General features: G+C 43.3%; 1 protein-coding gene across 1 annotated transcript in view; it reads right to left on the bottom strand.

The window, feature by feature from the left end:
• Positions 1–18,405, bottom strand: part of Fdh (alcohol dehydrogenase class-3 Fdh) — a 28,924-nt gene extending 10,519 nt beyond the window's left edge. The window contains exons 1-6 of the mRNA XM_089581873.1: positions 18,159–18,405; positions 12,760–12,861; positions 10,050–10,191; positions 5,451–5,538; positions 2,656–2,788; positions 728–944 (exon numbers count right to left, since the gene is read on the bottom strand). Of these exons, the coding sequence (XP_089437999.1) occupies positions 728–944; positions 2,656–2,788; positions 5,451–5,538; positions 10,050–10,191; positions 12,760–12,861; positions 18,159–18,197 (721 nt within the window). The 5' untranslated portion in view covers positions 18,198–18,405. The remainder of the gene's footprint in view (positions 1–727; positions 945–2,655; positions 2,789–5,450; positions 5,539–10,049; positions 10,192–12,759; positions 12,862–18,158) is intronic.
• Between the last annotated feature and the right edge of the window lie 7,416 nt (positions 18,406–25,821).

The raw sequence follows: 25,821 nt of genomic DNA, 5'->3' as shown, positions 1-25,821 counted from the left end.
TGGCGCCGGTATGCATTGGCCACTGAAAAATCACCACAATTTGATGTACGCTGCCGCCCCAAAGGATGGCACGTGAGCAATATAAAGTGCGCATAGTCTTTGTTTGATTTCTCAGTGTCCGTGTCTATGCGTAAAAACAGTCCGCTAAAGGGACTCATTAACGCTATCACCGCATAATTTTAAAGTAGAGCTTAAGTGTCCCTTAGTTTTTACTCAACCACTGCAGCCTTTCAAGTCCAAGACTACTGGCCATGATAGGCACTGCTGCCAATAAATACCCCCTTGCTCTGCAAGGTCCACTCACCTTCAATGATAAATGGGCCCACTGGCTACCATAATGCGAGTCTAGAGTCGGATACAACTCAAGAACAAAGCAGCAGATGACCCTCAAAGGTGACCCTCCAGCGAATGGCGTCGACCGGTTTCCACGACACTGCAGTTAATCCGATTAAGTTGTGGTTATTCCCATTCATCTGTCACGCACTGCGATTTCAAGCTAACCAGCCCAAGGGGATCAGTCAGTGAGGAGAGGGGGAATCAGCAGACGCCATTGGCTGGAGGGGCACCTTTGAGGGCCTTTTGCCACATCATTTTTGAGTTGTATCCCACCATAGCAACAATTTCTTTTCTTTTTTTCTATCAGGAGATGAAAAGAGCTAAGTTTACCAAGATAAGTTCTGTCATCAAAAAATTGAACAAGCAACTCTCGTTGCAGCTCCATACCCACCTTTAGGAAACTTGTTTTCATTGATGTCTATCCCGATGATAGTCTGAGCACCACGCTCCTTGGCACCCATGGCAACTGCGAGGCCCACTGCACCCAACCCCCAGATGGCTATTGTGCTGTCTTTTGTGATGCGAGCAACATTGAGTGCGGCACCATATCCTGTTGACACTGCACATCCTAGCAAGCATACTTTGTCCAGGGGTGCAGCAGGATCAACCTGTAACGCAATGAAGTGCAGCAGAAACAAAGAGTAAGCTTCCTCTATGTGCAACTGGTCGTGGAGAAGAATGCTGTTACAGCAGAAACAGCTCAAAATTTATAGGGTGAGATGCGAAATATTTAGCACTTTTTCTTCTATGCTCCTTCCCTCCTCAAGAAGGTAGGCAGCAAGGAAACGGGAGGTTAGTTTAGAGGTTATAGCTTTTTGTAGCTTAAATGCCTTCGTTTTTTTATGGCTGGTTTTATGGGGTTTAATGCCCTAAAGCGACTCAGGCTATGAGGGACGGCGTAGTGTAGAACTACCTAAGGTTCTTAACGTGCAGTGACATCGCACAGTACACAGGCTTCTAGCATTTCGCCTCCACTCAAATGCGACCGTCGTGGCCGGGATCAAACCCACTCTTCCTTCGAGTCAGCAGCAGAGCACCATAACCACTGAGCAACCGCAACAGCTTTAAACGCCTTAGTAAGCATTTTGTATCCTTCAATAGGAACTATTTTACTGCGATAGCAGCACCAGCAGCATTTGGCAAAAATGTCTGTGTCGTCCATGTGAAGCCTCTGTGAGTGAAGCCTCTATCCTCCAGGAGCATCCCCCACCAGACGCCTCCCCACTCCATGCACCCTAGCTGCCCACCCATGCACTGCCACTCCTGACCCACTGCCACCCTGAACCAACACCCCACCCCACCTCCACCCACCTTCATCCGTCATAAATATTCTGTCACGTGTGTTAAGCCTCGGCTTAGAGTAAAAGCAGTTAGAGGAGTACCATAATCATCAAAGTAATAAATGAGGGTAAATCCAATTGCTATCATAGCATTCTCACATCGGCTTTCATGATTATCCTGTGAAAGTTTTTTTTTTTTTAGTCTATTTTTAACAGACCCCACAACATGTTTTCAACATTCGAACTAAATACTACCACCATCTTCACTGTTACAATTGTATATAATACAAGATTGTGAAGTGACATAAGAGATGACCTGTCCACCCAAGATTAGTCAAATCTACCTTGGGCAACTCCCCTAAACATTTCACCAACACTGTTCACACTTCAAGTTATTGATAATTCACTCTCGCCCTACCTTATGCTAACCATCCCGGTTAGCACAGTTGGCAGAGCGACTCTTCCAGTTAAGCGGTGGTCCTGGGTTCAAACTACAGACCAGGACAAATTTTTCTTTAACTATGAAGTTTCTGTGGAAGCTGTGTAGCTTTTTTTTTGTAGCCGTATGACTGCACTTGGATGGATGCTGTAGAGAGATGAAGGACGAGGCTGCACTCTTGGCCCGCAAAGAAGAGCTTGGCACTCTTCATTGCGCCTTTTATATAAACGCACACAGGAACAATACAGAAGGGTAGCACCCTCTCGTAGTTAGTAGTTTTTAGTACGGTTAGTAGCACCACTACAGATGCCAATGAGTAATCACTCACTTATTACAATTCTACTCCACCTTAAGGGATTCCCCTAAACATTTGACCAACAAATATGACTTCATTGACCAAATGGGTCACACTTGCCCACTCATGAATAAAGTGAAAATTAAGCTGAAATCAAAGATACCGGAAAAAAACAGTAGTCTTGCTGTTACAGTACAGCATTTTCCTCTACATGCTGCGGGTTACTCAGCAGTGAAGTTTTTGCAAACATAAAGAGTAGAGTATGGACAAGAAGACTAGAAATGTGCACTTGCAAACAGACCCACCTTGCAGAGGGATATTTCAGCAACCACAGTGTACTCAGAGAAGGTGCTGGTGCCCATAAAGTGGTAAATGCTCTTTCCTTGGCATGTGAAGCGTGTTGTGCCATCAGGCATCAGACCACGACCCTGTGTTGTCCTGAGGGAACAAGACGTGGATTAAAAAACTTTCACGAGAACACCATTTTCAAGCCCAGAAAACAAAGGTTAATTCAACTTTTAGACCAACTGTGGTCTCATTTATGAGGGAAGTCTCAACCTTCAAAAAGGTTTTATAATTCTGCAGTGGGAGTTTAACTCTTTCATTACCACACTACTATATGCATCGACCACTAGTGATCGACGGATTCAAAGTGCAATTACAGTGCTACTGGGGGCACTGAGAAGTTTTTGTGCCATCCAGTGGGTTGTTTAGATACTCCACTTTAGTTTCTTGCATAGTTTGTAATTTTTCCCGCAAGATACAATTTTTGAAACGCCCTTGAAGTTGATGTTCCAGTGTTGAGCACTTGCGGAACGGCGTCAGTCAAAGGAACGGCGCATGCTCCGAAAAATCTCTCTTCACGCGGTTACACTGCATCTGCGGCAGATTTTTTTTGTCGTATCAAGTAGCAATGATTCTGACAACGATATCGCATCATCGAATTTTGATCCCGATGAAGAAATTGCGCAAATTCAGCATGAAACGATGGCACCTATCAGCCCGTAGGGTTCACTTTCTGCTTCTTAACTGTTTGTTCCTTCCTGGAACCGGCTTACGCATCGCACTGATGCAATGGATACTAATTCTGGTTTCTGCAGTGCATCATCATCATATGGGCAAGATTTACTTCTGTCAGCCTGAAACAGAATAGACTTCAGAACCAATTGAAATCAGAGTACCAACCTCGGATCGACGCCTCGTAACAGCACAAAGCTGTTTGCGAAAGCTCTGCATGTGCTCTGACTAAACCTAAATCGTCCGAAACATCTTCCAACATAGTTCCCTGTGGAGCCAAAGCATTGTGGACCATATTCAAGCAATTTGCCGTCAAACTTTGTTGTGACGAACATGGATATTATTGGCTTTACCAAACTCTCCCTAAATATTTTCAACAAACACATGCATTTACTATTTTATATATCCTATTTTATATATCAAATGCGGGTTGTTATAAAATCGATACATCGAACAGCCGAGTGCCAAGTTGTGCTCACTCGGATAGTAGGCGGTAGGCTTCGCCTCACTACTTGAGTGAATAGTGGTGGTGCGGCAAGCGTTTGCGCCATGGTTCACGCTTCATCTCGCATTTGCCAACACCACCACAGAAGAAATAGTGGCGAGAGCGGCTGGTAGCCAGGTGGTCAACACCCCTTTGCGCCTCTCGCATCCATCAATAGTGCCCCAGAACCAGCAACATGGTCAGTTGTAGCTTTCCAGCAGCTATTCTATGCTCATGTTGACTGTCACGGAGCTAAGGTGGTGCAAATGGCAATAGCTTCCTTCCCAGCATTTGTCTTTTTTGTATAACACCGCTGTAATGCAAGGAAGCCACCCCAGAAAGCGTTTGACCTTCCACCACTGTGTGCTGCGGTACTTTGCGCAGAAATCAACTCAAATGAAATTTGCCGCTTCGTTTTTTTTGTGGCCTTTGCAATCACCAGGAGTGGCTTCAAAACGCTACTAGTGCTATAGATCAGGTCTCTCTCATTTGCCATTCATTAGCTTATTAAACTTTACTTCTATAATGCAAGTTTTTGGTAAACTTTTACATTATAAATTTCGGTTGTAGTATTCAATTATTATTATGACTTTTTACCTATTCACCATAACAAGGTTTCACTGCACTACCTTTATTTTTATGTGAGTACATCGCATATGGTATGGCGAACATACTTTTTGTGTTTTCCCAATTTTTTTTGGTCCGGTCTATGGTTTGGTCTATGATGTTTAACGTCCCAAAGCGACTCAGGCTATGAGAGACACCGTAGTGAAGGGCTCCGGAAATTTCGACCACCTGGGGTTCTTTAACGTGCACTGACATCACACAGTACACGGGCCTCTTGAATTTCGCCTCCATCGAAATTCGACCGCCGCAGCCGGGATCGAACTCACGTCTTTCGGGTCAGAAGCCGGGCACCATAACCACCGAGCCACCGCAGCGACAATTTTTTGGGGGTTTTTCAAAAAAACGTTCTAAGCTCCAACTGGTAATTTTGAAAAGTACACTTAGCAAGCTATATTTTGGTGCATTACATTTTACTTTGAAACTGTCTGCTCGAAATGAAAAATTTTTATCAAGGACAGTCTGAAAATGGCCTTTTGTGCAGTGTCAGAAAAAAATTCTAGCTCAAAAAGTTTTTGAGTTATAATTTAAACCTTTTAGAAGCTAGTTTATAAACAAATTTAAAATGTTTTGAGTGTTGCAGAATGTTTTTCATATTTTTTCTGCAAAAAAATAACCTATCAATACAATTTTCTCTAAATTTCAACTCTTTTGTGTGTTTTCCGATTTTCTGCCTAATATTCCCACAAAATATTTGAGTTGAAATAAAAGTATCCTTAAAGCACATGTTATTACTCTAACTTTAATGCATATTGCAAGATGTTGCACCTCACATAATTTACAGAAAAAAAATTATGCTTGAAACCTATCAAATACGGTCATTTATTTCACCTGTGGTAATGAAAGAGTATTAATTAATAGCAAAAGGAACTCTTCTAATAGCAGTGTGAATTGATAAATGCACATGGGAAACATTAAGCAACAACTGCAGATTAACTGTGAACAAGATAAATGTTCTTCAAAAAAAAGAAACACCTGATTTTGGAGCAGAGGTTGGTGCTAGGGTGCTTGCAAAACTTGCATTCTTTGCATTGGGGAATGTACAGTGGAATAACATGGTCTCCTGAAAGACGTAAGGATGGAATTAAGGTGGATGCTTAACAGAGGAAAATAATTATAAAGAAAAATAAATAAAAAATGTTATTCACTTTTACCTATAACAGCAGCACTGCACGACAAAACAAGGTTATATAATTATCAGCAGTTGCAACAGCGCACACGTAACTGGACTAAAATTCATTCTTGAGCATATTATTCCAGAGCCATTTTTCTTAAATTTTGCCATTTGTGAAAGAAAAAAACCTTCCAAGTAAATTCATTCACTTCCATCACAAGGAGTGAGCTTGTGACAAAATATCACAGAGAAACAGTCACTTTGATGCACTTCATAAAGATAATACTATTCTTCTTTCTTACCCCCCCCCCCCCCAACCCAACACACACACACACATAAATGCACACAAACGTCCACAGGCAACAAGCTTGTCAGCACTGACAGTTCTGGGACTGCTTGTACTCTAGGACTCTGCTACAAAAGAACTTTCAAGTCCCCACTAACGAGGTGCAATGAGATGATGCACACAGAAGCACACGAGAAATAGCACTACTCTCCGCAGTAGGCTGCCTTACACATGTGCCTCATGGTGCTTGCCCGTTCTTATTTCTGTGGCTTGAAAGTGTGCTCACATTGTGCCATACTCTAACACATTGCACATATTACATTCAGACTAATGCTTTTCAGAAATTTCATGCTGTTCCCTGTTAGATCAGCAATAATTTATCGCCCCAATTCTAGCGAACCAACTTTTTTTTTTTTTTTTTTTTGCACAGATCAGGCATTATAAGAAAATTTCAGCAAGACCATGGACTGTGAATGTCACAACGTTAACTGCAAAAACCTGTCTAAATAAGGCATACACGGTGCTGTGATTGGCCCAAGTCACTTCAGCGCACCTATTGGCGCAGCCGAAATTGTGTTTTGGAGCAGCGAAATGGATGTCTGGAGAAGGCACGCGCGTGTGTGCAAGCATGCATGCGTGTGAATAATGAAATTTTCTACGACAAATCAAATACAAATATGAAGAAAAATGGCTTCAAATATCAAATAGATTATCGAATATCTGTTCAGCACAGAAAAAAAAATACCTCAGAAGATGAGAAACAAGCAAATGTTGTTGCCCTTACATTTTTCAAAATAGTATACGGTCTTTGCAACTGAAATAAACAAAACTGGACTACCTCAGCAGCATATAAAAAAATATGCACAGAAATGCATATTACTTGATCAGACAGCATAACAGTATCCAACCTGTAATGTGGTCATGCAAAATGAAATCCATAAAACGAAAAGGCTCGCAACAAAAAATAACATGACTGCTAGTAAAACCTCATTAATTCGGACTTCACGGGACCACAATAAATGCTCGAGTTATCCATAGGTCGATATAAAAAATGCACAGCCCCCGAAAAAAAAATAAAAAATGCCGAAAATGGTATTTGGGAATTTTCGAATATTCGGAAATTCTAGAATACAAATATGAACCAACCGAACATTCAGCCATATTCTATTCGTATTCGAAATTTCGAATAGTCACACACCCTGGATTTCGATCACACCAAAACTGAGCAGTCAGGGTGTGTGGAAGCACGCATGCACACACGTGCACATACACACACGCACACACATATGACCCTGACTTCTCCATCGTGGCACGATTGAAATCTAGACTCCAAAACTGTAGCTTTTAGTTTATCGAATGAATGAGTGACCGGGAATGGCTGTGTGTATGGATAATGGCAAATTAGGAAGTCAAGTGCTATGAGCTTTGTGGTTCTTAACCACCAAAAAGGCATCACAGGTTGTCCAATATATTGGTTTGGTTTGGTTTATAGGGTTTTAACGTCCCAAAGCGACTGAGGCTATGAGAGACGCCGTAGTGGAGGGCTCCGGAAATTTCGACCACCTGGGGGTTCTTTAACGTGCACTGACATCGCACAGTACATGGGCCTCGAATTTCTCCTCCAAAGAAATTCTAGCCGCCGCGGCCGGGATCGAACCCGCGTCTTTCGGGTCAGCAGCCGAGCACCATAGCCACTGAGCCACCGCGGCGGCTGTCCAATATATTGAAGGCGGCATATAGAACATTCAAGCAGATAAGACTACATTTTCAGTGTCGCATGTGTAGTTTCCTTTTATCTTCACTATAAAATTAGAAGCGGTGCTTACTGCTACTTGCGATGCCATCCTTTGTAAAGAAACTTTACACCAAGGCAAACAGCCGCTGAATACGGGAGTGGTAATTTTGGAAAAAGTTAGAAGATCACGTAAATTCTTAGCGCGTCGGCATACTACTCTCAGTAATTCTCGGAAGATATCCTTTAGCCGCTCATTTTGCATTTTGCGAGCCACTCACCTCGCGAGAAGTGCATTTTTTCAGTAATTTCGCCAGCTTTAATTACGCCTTCCAGAGTGTTGCTTATTTCAGATTTGTATTCCAATGTGGGATCATAGTCGAGACATTTGTATAAAGCTTTGTCGTCAAGCTGCCTGAGGCCCTCGTAAATGTAATTGGACATGTCTAAAATAATTATGGCACATCCTTTGTCAGCTGGCTTAAATACAATATCTGAGGGCATCGCAAATTTTGTTATAATCTTGGATTCTTCATTTGATATGTTACGCCAGAAGGGTACTGGCTCTGCGTAGGCTTCCAAATTGTCTTGTTGTACCGCCGTAACATACATACAAAGATATTTACCACGCTGGGCTGGAAGAGTCCAGTCTTTCAGTGAAAGCAATCCACTTTCTGCATCACTGTTGCTGCGGTAATCATGGAAATACTCTCTAAGACTGAGGTTGCGTGCAAAGTTATCAAGGTCTTTTACGAGAGCAAATTAGTCGTATCTACCTATGGCAGAACAAAAGCTGAGACCATGTGACAGGACGCTTAATTCGGCACTAGGAAGGCTAACGCTAAATGAGTTTACAAAGCTAGCAGGGGCTGAGGGGTTAGATTCTGTCCTTGTATAGTCATGAAAGAAGCGCCTTAACTGACATGCTGTAGAGTAACCGGTGGGGTGACAGTCACACAGACATTTTTTATTTTTTGTTTTTAAATTTCGGTAGTCTTCTTCAACTTGTACTTGTCTAACATGGCTAATTCCTGTCCGTCAGGTACGTACGACGTGATTAGCTGCTTTTCCTGGTTTCTTCATGATTTGGCTGTTGAATCGTAATGATTAATTACAATCCAGGTAAGGTCAAGTGAAGCCTTGCTTAAAACCATTTCCTCTCTCTCTCTCTTTCTATGCGTGTGCGTGCGTGCGCCTGAAGGAAGCCAACAGGAAAATGTTTTTTAATTTGTGGTGGTGATCAATGGGAGAATAATACTGTGATTAATCTGTCTGGTGAACACTCTCAGGGTTCGGTTACATGCAAACATAAATACACGTGAAAGCAGAAGACTGGACATTCGTCGCCATAGCTCAGTTGGTAGAGCATCGAACACGAAATTCAGAGGTCATGAGTTCGGATCCTACTGGCAGCACGGTAGTTTTTTCTTCTGCTTTATAATTGTCTTCAAGCAACAGAATAATTGCAGCATTATTCTGCCATTAATGAACACCACAAATTAAAAAAAAACATATGCTTCGTTAAAGGAAACATATTTATTTGACTCGGCGTTTCGATCAGAAGACCAATCTTTTTCAAGAGTGAAAAAGATCAGTCTTCTGATCGAAACACCGAGTCAAATAAATATGTTTCCTTTAACGAACCATATACTTTGCTATATACTCTTAAATAGTCAAGCACTTCATGCTCTCGCAACCTATATATATATATATATATATATATATATATATATATATTGAAAGGCAAGTGATAACTGATTAATTAACATATATATAAACTACCATGGAGAGTCAGCCTTGGAGTACTGTATTGTATCACCTGTATCACAGCTTTTGAAGAAAAAACTGCATGCATTACAAAGACCTTGAGAGTAGGGGTGCATACGTTTGCACGAGCGCGCATGCACTGGCATGCAAAATCACAGCCGGCAGCAGCCAACCAACCTCCCCCAGGCTTTTGCATCCCGTCATATTCTCACGAATCAAGACTCCCTTTGCGAATGTTGCTGCTGCTGGTGCCTCCTCTCCACACCTTGGCCGATGTGCTCTAGGCTCTTTTCTCTACTCTTTTTTTTTTTTTTCATGGCATGAGCTGACAAGGCACACTGTCAATGGATAATATAGATAGGATTAGGTTTGTCACCCAAGAGACACGTACTTGAGACATGACCACAGTGCCAGACATGCATTTTTTTCTTCTGTTAGAAGTAGGGTTTATGGTGCAGGCTTGGCACAGACTACCGACATATTGCCACCATGTAGCAGCATGTAGCAGGGTCAGCTTTTTGGCACAGTTTGGCGTAGGTGGCACAGCAATCCCATCACTGTGTACAAACTATTACCACTGCTGGGTGTCATAGCTCCTGTAACTGCACCAAAAAGCAGAACTATCCACAAATGTGGGTTCATCTAATGGCTAGAAGTGGCTCGCAGCCAACTCACCTGGCTTGAAGCCCTTGACATTAGGGCCAACACTTTCAACAATGCCACCACCCTCATGACCCAGTATGCAGGGGAATGTGCCTTCAGGGTCCAAACCTCCAAGGGTGTAAGCATCTGTGTGGCAGACACCTGTGTGCAGAACCTGAAAAACCACCACTGCTGTTAAAACTTTAAAGCTTACTATAAAGAGAAACAGGAGACAGCTTAGGAGACCTACAGAAGCTCAGAGTTTGCCTTACTCAACAAAATGGCCCTCTACACATGTTCAAGAAGAACAGCGCTAAATAGATAAAGACTTAAGGAAGACACACACAGACAGGTGCTGACTTGCAACACTCGCAGAGAGACTTGCAGAGTTGCAAGTCAGCGCCTGTCTGTGTGTGTCTTCCTTAAGTCTTTGTCTATTTCGCGCTGCTCTTGAAAATGGCATACTAATTCGCCCAGGCATCAGTCCCAACGGCCTTCACATGTGCCCCCATCACTACTTCTCAAAATGGTTATCACCAGCTAGGCACACAGCTAGAATCATTTTTCACGAAAAACATCAGTAATGTAATGAAGATGTCACAATCGGTAAAAGCAAAGTGCTCTACGTATGAATTCCATTACCACGATAAATTGTGTCAATTCGTAAAGTCCTTAAAGCCTGAGTACTCTTCTTTTACGTGCTTCAGCCATTTGAAAGAATAAACTGAAACACCAAGAAAAAGCACCACACAAACTTCCAATATTTAGGAAGCTCAATGCCAGATTGATCAGAGCACAGGCCAATCCTTGGTCATTAAAGTAGTCATTAAAAACCTGATTTACTCTTGTTTGGCCAGCACTGAATATTTGTCACACTACATGTGGACAGTGGCCACAAGCATAATGTCAGTGTGCACCATACTGCCGCAAACCAGTGGTTGAAAGTTATTAAAACACATATAGATCAGTTCGCCTCAGCCTGGTTCATCACATGCTTGCACCAAGAAGGAGCAATCGGGTCAACACCAAAGTGAAACGATTTTATAAATAACAAGCTAGCAACTCTGCACCATCATGAGTAGTTCAGGGCAATCACATCCAAAAAACAAATCACGACATGCTAGTTCATGGTTCATGGCTCATGGGCAGTGTGTGAAGCAGGCTTCTGCTAGTTTCCACAGGCTACAAGATTTAATGTGCTAACGTGGCTGGTGAAGCAGTCGTCGTCAGAAGTCAACATAGAAACAGGCTACAGCCAAGGACGTTACAGATAAAGGCTAATTACATCAAATACTCAAGGTATGAAGTGCCCCGTATTAATGGGCGACGCAGTTTTTGGATGTGAAATTTTTTATTTTTTCGTGTAATGAAATTAAATTAAATTTCGCATGCTTAATGGAAAGTAGTCTGAATGCTTAAATACAAAGTTTCACTGAAATATCTGCAGTAGTTCTGACATAATATACTTTTGTATGCTGGACTGCTATACCAAACTTGCAGAAAGCCTGGCGTGACAACAATACATGGCAGCAGTCTGCAGTCACTCAAAGTTTTACCCAAAGGAATGGTTGATGCTGTGACATTCTCTGTGACAGTATTTTTAGCAGCCTATTTTCCTACACACAAAATTATATTCACGCTTGCATAATGCACACATTATCATCATGGGAACTAGTGACAGAATAAAAATATTACGAAGTAGTTCAAAAATACAGGAATGTCACAGCATAAAGAATTTATAAAGGAACACAACACGACAAACTGCAAGAAAATTCGTAAAGCCATTGTTGTGCTATGCTTTCTGCGAGTAGGGCAGTCAGGTCAAAAAATATTTTGAGAAAAGTGGCACTTTCAGGGACATTTCAGCCAATTTTCTGCTACCTATGGTCGCAGAAACATTTTTTAAAGTCACTTCTGGGTTGCATTCAGGGAAAATTTTTTGGGATGTGATTAAAAGTTAATTGGTTTGTTCATAGAAGATTGTGGCCAAGTACTACACCAGGGTGGCCAAATCCTTCTCTGGTGAGGGAGTGCATTGTTGGTTCTGGTCACCGAGATCAGGCCGCACCCCAGGCATGGTGATGGGCTCACATCGACACGCGGAGTTTTTTTTTTAAACCCGGTGCAGAATGGCGCAGCATTGGGATTCAATCCCTGCTCCTCTTGCAAGCGAGGCGGATGCTCTACCTCTATGCCATTGCTGCCTATTAAAAGTACTTTCAGATAAGAAATCTGGCTTTTCCTAAAATTTGATTTTTTTCTACATTTTCGCAACTTGAAAGCCGCATCCCCCCTTAACAGTGCTGCCAAATTGCAACGATACTGGGTTCGCCATTTTTTTTAATTCTCAGACTGGCACCCAAAGAAGACGCTGCTAGAGCGCACTGATGACCACAGCATAGTGAGTGAAGGAAGAGCTGTAAAAGGGCTACAATAAGAACGTACTGCTCAAAGTTCAAGTCACAATCACTGCAGCAAAGTGCCACGACCACTGTGGCACACCTCTTTCTCCACAGGCCAAACTGAACATGCACCTCAGCTTTGGCCCCTGGATCTCACACTGTATGCTCAATGCTAACCAGTGAATGCTAACCAGTGTATGCTAACCAGTGAAGCTGGGGGCTAACAGTAAATGATGCAACAGGTCTCATGGAAATTGCATTCCCATGGAGTGGTTATTAACCATCCCAAGCTATGCACTGCTTTGCAGCCACGCAAGGTGATGGGCAGCGGCAAAAAGCACCTTGATTCGAACTTCTCCTTCCTTTGGCACAGCAACCTCGACGGTCTCAATCTGCAGAGGCTTTGAAGGCTCCCATGCAACAGCTGCCCTGCACTGGATGGGCTGCAACGGGATGATTAAGTATATCAGGTACCAGGTAGATCAGTGCAAAAACTGGTCGCTTTGAGAGGTCCTACTTTCTCTTACACAACTGCAGTGCGGCAATGAAAAAGGTGTACTCTTCGTTTCCATGCGCTAAAGCTTGCCATACTGAAGCAGTTTTCAATCATGGTGAAAACTAGTGCCAATAAAAAAAAAAGTGCAAGCTAAAGTTTTCCTCAAGTTATGAGGCGCATTTACGGAACTCGAACAATTCCAATCATGTGGGGTCTCTTAAAATGCACAAAATTATCAGTTCAGTCGAGCCCACTTATAACAGCCGCAGATATAAAGAACGCTCAGTTATTATGAACGAGGGTGGTGCTACCATCAAAATATGCATTAGAGCAATGGCGATGCAGCTCACATACAACAAATAACTGTGGATGCACGACTCGGTTATAGCGAATAACGAGGCGCCATAAACTCCTTGACCCCAGTCGAAAAACTGAAGTCCATCTCTAAACCTCCGTGACATCACCCCAGGAAGAACATAGTGACTCAAAAAGGCAATGAAAAGGCCGTATGGAAACTCTAGACAACCACCAGCCAAGCATACGCCTATGGCCTGTATATGGACAATCACTGCGTGCATGTGCGCCAGCTGGGCAAAGCCTCTAAGGTAAAGGAGAAGCGTGGTGGGCTCGAGACAGGGGCGGCATCAAAATTGCGAAGTTACTACGCATGACCGGGGATCAGCCAAGGGCAGCAAATTGAGAAGTTTAAATGCCTTGCTGGCCCCACTGGTCACGTGGTATGCGTCGCCTGTTCAGTTGACCCTGCACCTTTTGTGTGCTACCGCAAGCATAAAGAGCGCAGACAGCAGAGACTGCAGCTGATAGGGACTGTGCGCATATGTGCTGCACTATCTTCGTCGCTACATGGGCCCAGGAACGACAGATGAAACTGTCGGATACCCACTTGATCAGACAGAAGTGGATTTATGTCAACACATCATTGATGCACAGCTCATTGGATGTCACCTAGGGTGTCTTCGATGGTACGTACTGACGCCAACATCATGGAGACATGCTCTAACAAAGCCATTCTATGCAAAGTACGAGCACTATCCGATCACCAGGAATCTGCTTCCAGGTGCCATGAACATTTTAATCGTGAGTAGTTACACATGTATCGCATCCCTAAAGCTAATTTTTGGAGCAAGGATCTCAGAGAGCAGAAAATGTTCCATGCTGGAGACCTTCGAGAGCGCCCCATGGAGTTTGCTTTGAAGTAGACATGCATAACATATTTCTCGAGAAATGAACACTACTTTTGTCACATTTAGTACCTTGGCTGTAGTATGGCAAGTCCACTTACCATAAACTCTGGATATTTCACAAACTGCAGGTAACATGTATGTTAAAACAAAATGTTTTACCCAGAATGGCTCCATGAAACTAAATTTGCAGTAAGTGCACCAACAACTTACACACACAAGACACTGTAGCCTGCGAGCACAAACATGCAGATTATCTGAGAATTAACTAATCCAGTGACAGCAAAAATTTCTATGAACACCAGCCAAAAATTAGTTGCAAAGAGCAATGGCATATGTAACTAGCATTGAATGTGTCCTGACTAAAGATTAAGCTACTTAGCGTGATTGCATCCCTTTAAATTACTTAACCTTTGGGATACACAGGCAAGGATGGAAAACTAATGCAGCACATTACTAGGCAGTTCTCAAGAGCTCAGGGAATTTTTTCAATAATCTTGGCTCACTAACCATTTTAGCTGACACACTATACATTTTTATGTTTATCTAAAAAGTCTATTTCGTCTTCAGGCGACCTGCCAAACCACATAGCCATGGGAAGTGATAACCGCTCTCAGCTTCTCTGCAGGCATTGCGCTTCAGGTCATCCAGACAGTTTTGACATGTAAAATGGAATGATATTTCCAGACGACAAACAGCACACTCCATCGATGCACATACCAATGCTAGAGGGCATTAACTGAGAGTATTAGTTCCCCGCACCTGTGCCAGAGATTTAACAGAAAAAAAGCAAGTGCTTTTAGCAAGCAAGTGCTTTTACCTTTATAATGTCTACGAATCAGGGCTTTCAGAAAACTAAGTTGCACTTAAGTTATGAGGCACATTTGAGGAACCCTGGTACGATTACAATCATCGGGGGTCTTTTAAAATGCACACAAATAATGGCACACGAAAGTCTGCATTATGCCTTTATTAAAATACAGACGCTGCAGTTGAGCTCAAGCTTTCAAAATCTGCCGCACAATGATAGCCACAGAGACCTCATGGCAGATTTTAAATATTTCAGAGGCTACAGGTAACATTTATATTAAAGCAAAATATTTTACACAGAATGGATCCGTTAAACTACATCTGAGAGATGTGAACCAATAACCTTCACACGCAAAACAGCTGTAGCCTGCTAGTACAGAAGTGCAGACCACTAGAGAATTAAACTAGTGATGGCAAAAATTGCTATAAGAACACCATCCCAAAATTGGTTGCAAAGAGCAATGGTGTATGTAACTAACAATGACTGCGTCCTGGCTAAAGATAAAGTTATTTAACATGACTGCATCCCCTTAAATTGTTTAACCTTTGGGATACATAGTTTAATCTATATATGCCAACACTGCAGAAATTTGAAAAGCTAACATATTTTTCGATATAAAATGTTTATTTTGCTCCACCATTCAGAATAATCCTTATATTCATAGAAATATTTTTCTCAACACAGACTTTTGAGCTGCCCTACAATGTAGGATACTAGGCAAATTTGCAACCTGTTACATGTGGTAAAGCTTCAAACATTTGACATCAAGTTTAAAATCACATTTCTCATCACGCGCAGTGGTTTCCTTATGACAATGTGAAAAATTATCAGTTTTTCTTGCAGAATTACAATGTAGTCGATGAGGTCAAATTTAAAAAACGGCGCCCAAACAAGACTGGCACATCTCTCCGAATGCACACAATTAAGCTCCGCCTGAAGGGAATGATACGATAGCGTTAATGCCCATACGTGTAGAGTTGGTCATTATCCACTTAACATTCATAGATCCCTGGGAGTCCTCATACCACTCCTGGCACCTGGCATTGCGGGGCAGGTGTTGCCACCGGTAGGGCTTGCGAGATCAAGGGTGCTCTTCCCGAGCAACCTCACACGACTAATCATTAACTGCCACCTGCCACGGTGGGAAGGCTATGACGACGTCACAAGGTAATATGACTTAAGCGGCCCACCTGCCCCACAGGCTGCTTCTCTGGGGGTTTTTCACTCACGACCAACGAAGCAGAGAGCAACGCCCCTAATAACGCCATCGCGTTGAAACAGGTGGAGAAGGATGGAGAAACTAATGCAGTATATACCAGTCAGTTCTTAAGAGTTCAGAATTTTTCTTAGAATCTTTGCTCAATAACCGTTTTAGTTGACACACAATACATCCCTGGCAGTACCTAAATTTTACAATAACGTTATTTCTTTGTTTGAGTCAAATGTTATTACATCATCCCAAATGTGTTTTATCTAACTTTACTGAAACGCTACAAATTAATTTTGGTATAATGTTTTCCTGAGAATCTTGAAAGATTTGGTTGGTTAACAATTAAACAATTTTAAAATAACGTTAAAATAACGATTTCGAAGGACCAGGCCAAGCAGTTGTGGTATTACGCACAAGCACACCAGCAGCCTCAGTCAACTATGCGTGAAGAATACTTAAAATGGTATATGAGTGGTATAACACAGTAGAACTGTAAGACATGCCACACTCATGCACTCACCTGCTCTGTGTTGTTACTCAATGTGTTCAAGCTCATATACTACCCATGAGAAGTGCCCCAAAAATTTTAGTGATCAATTGTTGGTAATTAAAGTTTTTCCTAAAATAATTTAGGCAGTATGTATACAATCTATGGCTAGAACAAGCCAACAGATTTAACTGCAAAGTTGTGTAAGTTGAAGTTCATTACTACTGGCTGAAATGTGGAAAAAGAGTTCTAGAACAGTGCTTAAATTGGGTGCTTGAAGTAAGCTTGTGTTGGTCAGGATTATGCATTAACGTCACAGTAACACCTTGCTAATGTGATAAGTTACTGTTCCCCAAACATTACTGAAACAATACTTGCAACACAAGTAAAGTTTAGTTTATGGGGGTTTAATGTCCCAAAGCAACTCAGGCTATTAGGGATGCCATAGTGAAGGGCTCCGGAAATTTAGACCACCTGAGGTTCTTTAACGTGCACTGACATCGCACAGAACACAAGCCTCTAGAATTTCGCCCCCATCGAAATTCGACCGCCGCGGCCGGGATCGAACCCACGTTGTTTGTGACTTCTGTTATAGCCAGTCACTGTTTTAATGGTGGGCATAATTCTTAGTGGTACAAGCTTCATGTGTTACGTTTTTGCAAGTTACACCTGTGCTTCTTTCTAATGCTAATTTCCAGTTATATAGGGCACATTACATGTTTCAAACATAAAAATACATTACAAGCTTGCAATACGTTTTACTTATATTTTATTATTTCGCCTTACATGGATGGCACGTTATATAAACGTTTTGAGCCCAACAAATAGGTTATATGTTAAATTTTAACATTAGGTCAGCGCCATTATACAAGAAAGTTATTTTAACACTCATAACAAATATATAACTTTAACATAACGTTTGCTGAAAAGACTGCGTCGTCTTCAGCCGACCCGCCGAGCCGCATAGCCTTGGGAAGTGATAACCGCCCTCGACCTCACCGCAGACACTTTCAGGTCAACCGGACAGTTGGCACGTATCACGGGATATTCCCGGACGACAAACAGCGCACTCCACCAATTCACATACCGATGCAAGAGGGCATTAAATGAGAGCATGAGTTCCCCGCACCTGTGCCAGAGCTAACAGAAAAAAAAGCGCATGCTTTTAGCTCCAATACGTCGTAGTATCAGGGCTTTCTGTGAACTATTTTTTTGCAAACAAAACGTATGAAAGCCAGCCTTGTACGATAAGGAACGCAGTACAAGAATTTATTTTAAAGACTCAGTGTGAACAAGTTGAACAAGAAAGTCACAAAACACACGTCTCCATTACAGAGGCCAAGCAAAATGGGCGGAAAGTTAAGCACTCGGCTTTGCAACCAGAGCGATAGCATTACCATACGGGGCCAACTAGTGGCCCAGCGTTTCTCAGTTAGGACCGCAAGCAGACGACATGTCTGAACCCAGACATTAAAAGCGCCAAAAGGAAGCAAAAGCCGAAACAAAGAATAATCAAATAATGCCGTCGTCAGACCTTGCCCTGGGTTGCATCGCTTGGTCCTACCGTTGACATGATGGCAGCCTACACGGAAAATAAGTTGCTAAAATGTCTGGAATACTATTCAGCTAAACGTGCAGACTGGTGTAGACGCGCCAACGAGTAACAATACAGCAGCTGTAGTAACCGTAGCACTGTAGCTGCGGTAGCGGCTCCACGCTCCGACCGCGCCAGAGGTTGCACACGACACGCAAGTTTTCTTGTCTACGGCATGGCCTATGGTGTGCCGCAGCCATAGAGTTAATACAACCAACGGCCGCAGCTACTTAGCAACCGCGAGGAATGGATAGGCCGAACTTTCTGACAAACTTCATGTATGACAAAATATCGCGGCCGCAGTACCTACAGTATATAAGCAAAACCACGCAGCAGACTGCACAGTCAGATTTGTAATAGCCGGGGGAAAATACACCAGCGCCTTTGTAGCTTTCGGTTTCGGGTCTCGCTTCAAAAATAATGAACGCTATTTTTTTCTTTCAGGACAGCTCAGTTAATTAATAAATGATTTATTAGCCTTTGTAATTTAAAGGCGCCAAAAACCACTCACACACAAGACAAGAGAACGGACGGAGCGCCTGTCCTCTGGCTATAGTGAACTAGACCTCTGGCTGTCCCGTTCTCGTGCGTGCGTGCGTGCGTGCGCGTGTGTGTGTGTGTGTGTGTGTGTGTGTGTGTGTGTGTGTGTGTGTGTTTATGGCACCTTTAAATTACAATGAATTACCAACTAGCCCAACATGAAGTTTTCTTAAGCCATATTATTAGCTTTATATTCGCTTTTTTTTCGTAAAATTTACATCTGCATACACTTCCTTGTTTCATCTCACATAAAAATTTGTCTATATCGTTTATAAATTTGAGAGAAATTAGCGTCGTGTTTCAAAATTAAAATTTGCAAGTGGTGTAACTAAACAGCTTTCCTTGCGAGTGGGTGAGAGGAGGGCGATCCCATTTGAACTATGCAGAACTATTTGAAAGCTCTGGCGTGAACCCCATGAATCATATATCTCGTCGACTGTTTTTGGCAAAATAAAAATGGGTTCAGCATAGTTTCAGCAAGAGCTCTGTTTAATCTTGGCAATTTCGAAAATTCCATAGGAAGGAATTAAGGAACATTTATTCAGAGGGAAGAATTTGTAGTTGAAGCAAAGTAGGTGGAGTCTTTAGTCTAAGACGCAATGCATGCGGTGGCTCTAGCTGCACGTAACTCCCACTGCTCCAAGGCTCCCACCCCAGACAACACCAAACGTCCTGAGGACGTCCTCATCCCAAACAGGACATTCTGAGTACCTTTTGAGTGCATCGGTGGCTAAATGCCCTCATGAGGATGTCCTCAGTTACATTGCTGAACGACTCGAGGATGAAAATTCCTCAATTCTATGAGGGTTAAGGCGCTCGTCTACTCACCCTGAGAACCTGGGTTCGAACCCGACCGCAGGGGCCGTTTTTTGATGGAGGCGAAACGCAAAAGGCACCCGTGTGCTGTGCGATGTCAGTGCACGTTAAGATCCCCAGGCGGTCGAAATTATTCCGGAGACCTCCATTACGGCACCTCTTTCTTCCCTTCTTTCATCCCCTCCTTTATCCCTTCCCTTACAGCGCGGTTCGGGTGTCTGCCGAGATATGTGAGACAGTTAATGTGCTATTTCTTTTCCTCAGGAACCAATTTTCATTTTCCTACAGTCATCCTATCGCAGGACAATATTGTGGAATTGAACAGAGATCAACCCAGCTTTATATCTCGCACTCAGCTCTCATTAATTAAAAACTGCAGGTTTATTAAACGATATGTGTGTGCAATAGTAACGTATTAAGGAAGCCATTTTGACCACAAAAGATTGCGGTTTATGGGGGTTTAACGCCTCAAAGTGACTATGAGAGAGGCCATATTGAAGACCTTCGGAAATTTCGACCACCTGGGGTTCTTTAACATGCACTGACATCGCACAGTACTCGGGCCTCTAGAATTTCGCCTCCACCGAAATTCGAGACCACTGCCGCCGGGATCGAACCCGCGTCTTTCGGGTAAGCAGCTGAGTGCTATAACAACTGAGCCACCATGGCGGGCTATATGCCTTGAGGAGATATCTTAAGATATTGTGCTTTTACACATGGTCTCATCTGCCGCACACTTATGGTGGGGTTCGACTGTTGCCGCATGCTTCTGGTGGGTTTGGGCCACTCATCTTTTCCAACCAAGCAGCAGAATTCAACTCCTGAGAGTGCTACATCTCTCTGCAGTCCTGGTAAATTGTGCTGTGCCTCATTTTGCATATTCTGGTTAGCTTCTCTTACGTTAGCTCTGAATACGGCACTCCCATGAAAAAAAAAAGCTCCTGATGCGTGTCCTGAAGTTGCACTGAAAACGTTCCCAAACATGATCCTGAAGACATCCTGAGTATGCGCAACGGACGGAGAAATGAATCCTAGTTGGACTGTTTGAGGACTAGTTAGAAACAACCTGAGGATGTCCGCATATCCTGACGCGGGCATCCTAAGATCATATTCAGGACGTTTTTGCATTGTCTGGGACTGCTCTAAACGTCCTTAAGACATCCTGAAATGATCAACACATCCTCATCCCGAATAGGAAATTCTGAGAACTTTTTGAGTTCATCACGGCCAGATGTCCTCGTAAGGATGTCCTCAGGTTGTAGTTTTCTGTACTTGAGGATGAAAATTCCCCAAATGTCCTACAAACGTCCTATTACAGGACAATATGAATACTAATGTGTGGCATTGAACTGAGATAGAACCAGCTTTATCTCTCGCACTTGGCTTTCATGAAATATATTTGCGTACAATATATAGGATATAATGCAGGAAACCACTGTGACTAAAAAAACTATATGCCTTGAGGAGATCAAGATATTGCCTTTAAAGCTGGTCCTATATGTACTGCCACAGCCACTTGATGAAAAGCGTAAAGCAATGTCTATGCTCTTTGCATCAAGCGGCCGTGGTACTGCATGCTCGATGGGGTTGGACTTCATATTTTTGGGCCACTCGTCTGAATGCGTTTTCCATTGAGGAGGCAGAATTCAACTCCAGAGAGAGCATTGCTGTATGAAAAGATTGCATGAAGAGCAGTGAACGACTCAGACCAAGACAAAGCTAACCAATCCAAGACAAAAGAAGCAAAAAGAGCTGTTTCAAAATTCCTATGCACACTCCCCACAATAATTAAGCAAATAATAACTCACATTCTCTGGCTAAATCAGTCATCTGAATGTCCTGAAAACAGACCGAGAAGGTCCTTCAGGGAAAATTTAATTGATCAGGGAATATTGAGGCCGGACAACAGGACTAGGCAAGGACTTGTTCAGGATCAGTAGAGGATATCCTCAGAACAACACAATTTCCTCAAAAATTAATCCTCAGGACGCCCTGAGGACGTAGTCGTGTTGTCTGGGATGGGAATTCATTCATATGTGTAGCATTGGGTGGAAGCGGTCTAGATATTAGAGGTTACAGTCTGGATTCGGAGTCTGGATTTGGGGAGAATGTATACATATCTCCCAAAGAAAGGTGTTTGTGAGGAGGGGGTATATGCGTCGATTTTGTGATAAAAAGGTCGCAAGGAGTGTAGCGTAGGGGGTCAAAATGGGTTACATGTCTGAGCTGTTTGTCACCGCTCGGTGGTTGTAATCACGAACTAGGGTACGTGTCAACTTTGACGTTACCTTCTAGGCCTTTGTATTGAGGGCCCAGGTGATGATGTGATACTGCTGAGCGCCCAAAATGAAGAGGGCAAGTTTGGGAACTTGTCCGTTGGTGAGGCCCGACGTCTAGCCTGTGAAGGTTATAATGTGCACATGGAAGCTGCACATTTGTTTGCCCTGTGATTTGATGGAGCATGAGTGCGATGGCTCCCCGGCGCTGCTGGGTCAGAGGCCTCAAAAGATGCAGCAGGGGGAGAAGGAGTGGTCGACTGCTGCGAAAGCATATTAGGAGGGTATAAAAGCCCGCGTCCACATATGTACTGTCGTATGTATCGTTGTCGTACGTACTGTCTGCGCAGGTAGCGAATGCGGGCCTGACGCTCGGTAGCCTGTAGTCCATGGTGCATGTGACGGGGGAGGTGATCAAGGTGGAAATATGAGCTTACTTGCATAGGGAGGATACCTGTAAGGACCAGGGGCACGTACATGAAGCTTTTCGGTTGCCAGTATGGTAGAAAATGATTCTGCCTGCCGTAGAGTAGTGAAGGCGAGTGCGTTGAGAGGTGAGGACAGCCTCCGGTATCTCTTTGAAAGGGTCGTGGATTCCTGGAGACGTGTTATAGGGGTACAGATTGGGAGGTCCAAGGCAGTCTGCACAGAATGTTCACCTTTTTAGAACTGCATGAGTGAGGTGGTGATAGGGAAGGCCGTACTGGATCCTCTTCACGCATGCCCATTTGATGTCCGGCAATCCGCCGTATATCATGCAGGCGATGTTGAGAGCAGCTAGTACATCCATAGTTGCATTAGGTAGATGAGTATAGGCTTCCATCTCTTGCTAGAATCAGAGGCCAAGGACGCGTATGTATTAGTGGGTGCTCCGTGATGGGGTGGTTATGAATTTGGAAGTCAGTGCGTCCCAATTGCGGCCATGGATGTACGGAGAACTTCCGATTTCTCGGGGGTACATTGCATATATGCTACTTGAAGTGATAAATTAAGGCTTCCACTGTATGTGTAACGTGGATTGGAGAGCGGCCTCTTTGTCAGCCAGGCAACCATGGTTAGAGCAGATGATAATTAATGAGCATAAAGTGTAGCCAATGTGAGGGAGTGTGGAAAGTTTGTGTGCCAGCGCGCGGCCATGACGGTGTTGAAAAGAAGTGAGGAGATGATTGCATGCACCCTGGGAGGTACCGGTTGGGTGTGGTGTATGGGTGTGAACTTGGAACCAGTATGCCTAAGGTGGCGCTGTGGTTTGATTATAAAGCAGTGATATGCGGGGGTAACAGGTGAGTCCCTCTATAGTATGTCATGGGATATGTAGCCAAATGCGCCTTGAATGACCAGAGTGAGGAATAAATGTTCCTTTCCCTGGGGGTTGCCCTTCGACTACATCATGTTTGAGAGGGAGAAAAGCTTGAACAGAGAAGCCTGGCCGAAAACCTATAGTATGTGTTGTGGGAATTGTTGGTGCCTCTCGATGTAGTTCTGGAGGAGAGTATACACACCCTTTCCCCAGTTTCCCCAGACACGAAGTGAGAGATATATATCTGAGAGTCATGATGGCCGGGAGGCGGTTTATTGGCTTGGAGATTACGAATCGATGACCCTGCAGCAAGCTTCCATTGATCTAGGAGGTGGCCTGGAATCCTAAGTTCATCATTGATGTAGGTGGTTAACGCTCGAGGGCTCCTGTGGAGAGGTTCCGGATGTTAGTAATAATTTTATCCACCACAGGGGCACTTTTACGGTTGGATGGATGGGCCTCCACATAAACTATCCTCGTGGGGAGGTTGGAGTAGGTAGTGCGGAGAGTAGGAGTGGTGTACGTTTAGCCGGGCTTGATCCATTGCCTTGCTGCTGTCAGTCCGCTGGCTAAGAGCATTATATAGCTGTGTCATGTGTTGTTGCTTCATTTGCAGTTCCAATTGCTGCAGTTGCTATCAAAAAATGGCAGTCTGCAAGTGGGCCAAAATTGAGGTGTCTACGGATCGCAGCGACACCCGTGTTCAAGTCTGCAATAGCCCATGCTGGGCTCGAGGGGTGTGCGCGTTGCGCGCTCCCCTATGGGCCTTGAAGTTGCAAACTTCGAGATTGTTGATAAACGCACAACCGCGTGGCAACAAAATTATCAAACAAATGCATTAACAAAAATCCACAGACATAATAGTCCAAATGGTTTAAGAGTTAAAAGAGGTAAAAAAAGAAACTTCTTTCAGAATATATATATATGGTATATATATATAGCTTATGGTAGGGCTCTCTCCCTGCCATAAGCTTGCTATCCCGGTTAGCTCAGGTATAGCACGACTGCTCCGGTGAAGTGGTGGTCCCAGGTTCGAACCCCGGACAGGAACGCGAATTTTGCTTTACAGCTTTCCTTTGTAGCCGTATATGGCTGCGCTTGGGTGGATGCCAGTGAGGGATTATTCTCTAATTAGTACGACAGCTTATAACCTATAGATTACTTTCTTGTAGCCTTCTTTCCAAATATATAAAGCATGAATAGAAGCGGTTATGTACCTCGACAGTTGCACTTCTTATTCCTTCTCATGTAATTTCAACTTTATTATCTCGGTAATTTCCCATAGGAAATCAATTATCTCATGACCAATATACATTAATCTTTTAGTATGTTCCAGGAAGGCTAAATACAGCTGTTTTCCACCTCTATTTATATGCACTGGGTAAGCACAAACAGGCTATCATCTAAGCGCCTGCCCCTTTTGAACCCGTTCTGAAGTTCTCCGAGTATCTTATTACTGTTATTATACTTTCTACCCATGACATTTGCCATGTCCATGGCCGCACATCTAAAAGCATTGGCCCCGCCAGCACCCGAAAAGTGCCTGGACTGTAGTCATATATATATATGCGCAGGATAAATTGATGTTAGTTGGGTTACAGTGCTCTTGTTGGGTGCACCCAAGGAGGTTATACAGTGGGCCCTGATCACAGATTTCAGTACGGTGGTTCAGCATGTAACGTAAATTTTGCCGCTTGGAAGAGGGATAAAAGGGGAGGTAGGGAGCGACGAACCACCCCCAACCCCATGCCCGACCCTCCCACTTAAAGGGGCACTGCGATGTTTTCCTTGGTACCGACTGATATCATTAAATCGATTTGTCGTGCGTTCCTGAAACCAGTGCAAAAAGAATTATTGAAATCGGAGCATGCAAATGAAAGTTATTGCACTTCGAAAATTCGAAATGAAAAGATTAGACGAAAACGCGTTTCACTCAATCAAAACCGTGCCTAGCGCACATGCAACGGCCGCGCATTTTGACGGAGCCACTGCCAATTTTTTTTTTTTTTCGCTGCCTCCTTGGTATGGTTTGAACCATAGAGGAGTTTGAACAGCGCTCGACCCCACGAAGGTTTGAAGCGAAAAAAAAAAAAAAAAAGCGTCGCCCCATAGCGTTATTCATGTTAGTTTTTGTTCGCTGTCACTGCTTTTTTCTAGTTTTTTGTGGCAGGCAAAAAGCTTTAGGGTAATTTCTTTAACCTACAAAGCTTTGCTACACTGGTGTAGCTGGTGTAGGTTAAAGAAATGACCCTTGTGAGCACTCAGAGACATAATATAAAGGAACAATACGAAAACTGACGCACAGAGACAGCGTCTTTTTTCCCTCCATGGGCAGCGTCCAATCTGGATGTCACCTCATTTCCGCTGCCGAAATGGCCGCTGCGTTGCGACACCATCGGCTCGAAACGAGCATTTTTGGAGAAGATTAAAATATTAAATATTATGATTTCGGCGATCTCTTTGGCGTTCAGGAACCACAATGCCGCTTATTCTGCATACAAAGAATAAATATCTCATGCTTTATCTAAGTCGCAGGGCCCCTTTAAATCTATTCCGGTCGTAATGGCACGAAAATAACTCATTTAAACTATTACAAATGGCGTGCAAAGTTTATTGATGTTATGAAATTCCAAGCGCAACATGGGTTTTTTCCCACCTCTTGACGACATCG

The sequence above is a fragment of the Amblyomma mixtum genome, chromosome 3 (assembly GCF_055824585.1).
Source record: "Amblyomma mixtum isolate Tamu chromosome 3, ASM5582458v1, whole genome shotgun sequence".
Taxonomy (NCBI): Eukaryota; Metazoa; Arthropoda; class Arachnida; order Ixodida; family Ixodidae; genus Amblyomma; species Amblyomma mixtum.
Note: the sequence above shows the minus strand (reverse complement) of the source record. Positions and strands in the feature narration are given on the sequence as shown.